The sequence below is a fragment of the Penaeus chinensis genome, chromosome 7, assembly GCF_019202785.1.
Source record: "Penaeus chinensis breed Huanghai No. 1 chromosome 7, ASM1920278v2, whole genome shotgun sequence".
NCBI classification, from domain to species: domain Eukaryota; kingdom Metazoa; phylum Arthropoda; class Malacostraca; order Decapoda; family Penaeidae; genus Penaeus; species Penaeus chinensis.
The window spans coordinates 4,496,720-4,501,353 of record NC_061825.1 but is presented as its reverse complement, the minus strand read 5'-3'; the positions used below and the strand labels follow the sequence as shown (position 1 = coordinate 4,501,353).

Genomic DNA, 4,634 nt, shown 5'->3' with positions numbered 1-4,634 from the left:
CACTTCCGGCAGCGGCAAGCCATCCGCGCCACGTGGGGCGGCCTGCGGGCGCTGGAGGGCGGCTGGGCGGCCCGCACGGTCTTCATGCTCGGCGAGGGCAGCGGAGGGGGCGGCGACGCGGGCGGCGCGGGCGGCGCGGGCGGCGTGAGGGTGGGCGCGCTGGTGGGCCAGGAGGCGCGGCGCCACGGCGACCTCGTGGTGGGCGCCTTCCGCGACCACTACCACAACCTGACGTACAAGCACGCGATGGCGCTGCGCTGGGCGGCGTCGCGCTGCCGCCACGCCGCCTTCGTCGTCAAGGCGGACGACGACGCCTTCATCGACGTCCCGGCGCTGAAGGCGCTGCTGGACCGCACCTTCGCCGCGCAGCCGCCGCGCCGCACCCTCGCGTGCCACGTGCTGCCGCCGGGCACGCGGCCGCAGCGCAGCGGCAAGTGGGCCGTCAGCGCCGCCGACTACCCGTGGCCCGAGTACCCGCAGTACTGCGCCGGCCTGGCCTACGTGGCCACGCCCGACGCCGCCGACGAGCTGTCCCGCGCGGCGCAGGCGGGCGCGGCGCCGCGCGTGTGGGTGGACGACGTGTGGGTCACGGGGCTGCTGGCGGAGGCGCTGCAGCTGCGGCACCACTACCTCAACCTGCGCTACTCCTACGACCACACGGAGATGGCGGAGTGGGCGGCGCGCGCGCGGGCGTCGCTGGCGCCGCCCTTCGCCTTCGCCCACCTGGACCCCGCGTGCCCCGACTGGCGCCCCACGCTGGACGCGCTCTGGCGCCACGCCCTCGCCGCACGGAACGCCTCGGCCGCCGCCGCCGCGACCGACAGATAGGCGGGAGCACAGGGCGTCCCTTGGCGAGGCCGAGACTCTCACACGTATAAACATTAGGCAAAACGAACGACGAGGACCTGCTTGTGACTGTGTGTAAATAATATGCTGAAAAGATTCCCATGACCTATTTTTGTAGACGCCAAAGCTGTCACGCATGTTTCGAGCCTGTCTGTCTGTCTGTTAGCGAACGGATTTCCTTCGAACAGAACATTCCAGACTGTTTGTGTACAGAAATAGCACGTGCCATTCTACAGTCAGTGCCTCGACGCGGCAGATTTGCACTAAGGGTGAAATTATCATGTGATATGATACAGTTCTGAGCTTTAATGTGCCAACTTTATATATATTTACACTGAGAATTGAGGATCTTTTTGAGCCCTACGGAATATCCTTAAATTCTCCGTAATGTATTTTTTTCTGTTTCCCCCTTTTTTTTTCTTTTTTTTTTGATAATCTAACAAAAAAATAATTCGAGATCGTCATTGCAAATTCATCTCTTTCCTGATATGCTTAGATATCCAATAACGTTATCATACAGATAACAAATAGATATCAGTCAGAATAATTCATTCAGTTCATTAAATTTCATTTAATTTCTAGAGACGATCAAATCACATTAATTCGTTACACTTGATATTTCGTATTAATAACCTATTCTCTGAGAAATTAACAAAATACAGCTCAGTGTAAGAATTAGAAAATAATATTAACCATTTTGGATAATAATGTTAATAACACTAATCTGTGATATTTAGCAAAGTGAGACTATGTGATCTTTATGTAATAAGTAAAATATGTAAATTTAATGTCCTTGTTTCTTTACATCCCATGTCCTAAAAAATAAGAAAAGAAAAGAAAGAGAGAATTAAATAATAAAGAATAAAGAATAAACACATATCAAAATAATAATCTAATTTTAAAAAATCAGTAATATTTTTTTTTATTCTATTTTTATCTTTTTTTATTTTTTTCTAATCAAATCATGTATTTGATCGGGTTTATAATCCAGTTTAAGAACAAAATAAAATATCTAAAGATAAAAAATGATCACAAACATAAAATAGATAAAGAAAATAAAAATGATGATAATAATGATGATAACGACAATAATAATGACGATGATTCAAATAATAGTAATAATGATAGTAATAATAATGATAATGATAATGATAAATAATAATAATAATAATAATAATAATAATAATAATAATAATAATAATAATAATAATAATAATAACAATAATAATAATAATGATAATAATGATAATAATAATGATAATAATAATGATGATGATAATAGTAATTTTGATAGTAATAATGATAACAGTAATAATAATGATAATGATAATAATGATAATTATAATGATAATAGATAATAATAATAATAATAATAATGATAATAATAATAATAATATATAAAATAATATAATAATAATAATAATAATAATAATAATAATAATAATAATAATAATAATAATGATAATAATAATAATGATGATAATGATAATAATAATGATAATAACAATAATGATAATAGTGAAAATAAGGAGAATGATAATAATAGTACATTTGATAGTAATAATGATAATGATAATAATAATATCAATAACAATAATGATAATAATGATAATAATGAGGATAATAGTAATATTAATGATAGCATAAATAAAACAGGCCGCCAAATACACTCACAAACGTACACACAAACACTCACACAAAGCTATAGTCACGCTTTATCCTCCTCTACTCCCCACCTTCCCCCTCCCCTCCCCTCCCCCCCACCTCTCAATCCCCTCTCCTCTCCTCCCCACTCCTCCCCCCCTACTTCTCTCTCCCCCTCCCCTCTCCCCCCACCACTCGATCCCCCTCTCATCTCCTTTCCCCCTCCCCTCTCCTCCCCTCCCCTCTCCTACCCCCCTCCTCCACCTCTCCCCTTCCCTCCCCCACCTCTCCCCTTTCCTCCCCTCCTCCCCCCCCTCCCCAACCTCCTCCTTAAGACTCGACAAGTGGTCCTTCGAAGGTAAACAAACGAGGCCAAGGATCTGTGAACTGTTTTCGTTCCTTGACACACAAGGACCATCCGCTCAATTACCCGCTCGGTCGAGGGTGTGCGGATCTGTCTGGACGTCTGTTTGTATTGGATGGAGTTAGTTGTATATTGTCTTTTATGTGTATATGGTATGTACGGGTATAAGTGCGTGCTTAGAAGATACGTGTGAGTATAAGTGCATACTTATATGATACACGAGGGTATAAGTGCGTACTTAGAAGATACGTGTGGGTATAAGTGCGTACTTATATGACACACGAGGGTATAAGTGCGTACTTAGAAGATACGTGTGGGTATAAGTGCGTACTTATATGACACACGAGGGTATAAGTGCGTACTTATATGACACTTGTGGGTATAAGTGTGTACTTAGAAGATACGTGTGGGTATAAGTGCGTACTTATATGACATATGGGTATAAATGCTTACTTATATGATACATGCGGGTGTAAGTATACACTTATGTGAGACATGCCGGTATAATTTTAACATATATGAAACAGGAGGGTATATGCATATGCCACAAGCGGATATAAATGTATAAGTATATACCACATGCGGATATCAATGCATAAAAAAAAAATATATATATAGAAGTAATGATATATATGGATTCAGACATACATATATGCCTAGGTACATTTATATACATAGAAATAAATGGGCATAGGCCTGTTACTTATTTAAAATTTATTTACTTTTGTTTCCTTGTATATATTTTTATTCCTTGTTAGTTATCGAATGTATTGTTTTCTCCACTTTGTGATTATGTTATTTTATTATTTTATTATTTATCAATTTCTTGATTTTCGTAAATTTTCTCTCTCTCTTCCCTCTCTTTTTTTTCTCTCCCTTCTCTTCTCTTTCTTTTCCTCTCCTTATTCTCCGCTATTCCTCTCCCCCTTTCTTCTCTATTCTTTCTTCTTATTTTCTTTCGTTTATCACCGATCCCACTCCTTCTCTCCCTCCCTCCTCCATCTCCCCTTCGTCTTTCTCTCTTCATCTAATTCTCTCTTCTTTCGCCTCTCCTTCCATCTCCATTCCACCGCCTCCTCTCCCTTTCCTCCGCACCCTTCTCCTCCCTCTCCCCGCCCCTCCCACTCCCTCCCACTCTCTCCTCCTTCACTTTCCCTCCCTTCCCTCCCCTCTTTTCCCATCCTCCCTCCTTCCTCCCACTCCCTCCTTCCCCCCTTCCCCTCCCCCTCCCCCCTTCCCCTCTCCCCACCCTCTTCTCTTCCCCTCTCCCCACCCTCTTCTCCTTCCCCTTCCTCCTTCCTCCCACTCCCTCTCCTCCCCTCCCCCCTTCCCCCTCCCTCTCCTCCCTCTCGTCCCTCTCCTCCCTTCCCCCCTCCCCACCCTCTTCTCCTTCCCCTCCCCCCCTCCACTTCCCTCCCACTCCTTCCCCCTTCCTCCTTCCTCCCACTCCCTCCTCCATCCTCCCTCTCCCCTCCTCCCTCTCCTCCCTCCCTCTCCACCATCAGATCTCCGCCAATCAACGCTACTTGAACCGTCACGTCTCCTATTGTTGATGGAGGAGGAAGCACAAGAGATGAACACCAACAGAGATCGAATTCGTTTTGGTTGGCTGTTTGTTTGCTCGGAGAGGCGCACGGACGTTCAGCCAGGCACATACAGAGGGATATATATGTGTGTGTGTGCGTGTGTGTGTGTGTGTGTGTGTATGTGTGTGTGTTTGTGTTTGTGTGTGTGTGTGTGTTTGTGTTTGTGTGTGTGTGTGTGTGTGTGTGTGTGTGTG

The 4,634-nt window shown here is 44.7% G+C and overlaps 1 protein-coding gene across 1 annotated transcript in view; it reads left to right on the top strand.

Moving 5' to 3' along the window:
- The window catches only part of LOC125027591 (beta-1,3-galactosyltransferase 5-like), a 53,740-nt gene extending 52,106 nt beyond the window's left edge, over nt 1-1,634 (top strand). Inside the window, exon 2 of the mRNA XM_047616703.1 lies at nt 1-1,634. This exon is cut by the window's left edge and continues 393 nt beyond it. Within this exon, the coding sequence (XP_047472659.1) occupies nt 1-828 (828 nt within the window). The 3' untranslated portion in view covers nt 829-1,634.
- The last annotated feature ends 3,000 nt before the right edge of the window (nt 1,635-4,634 follow it).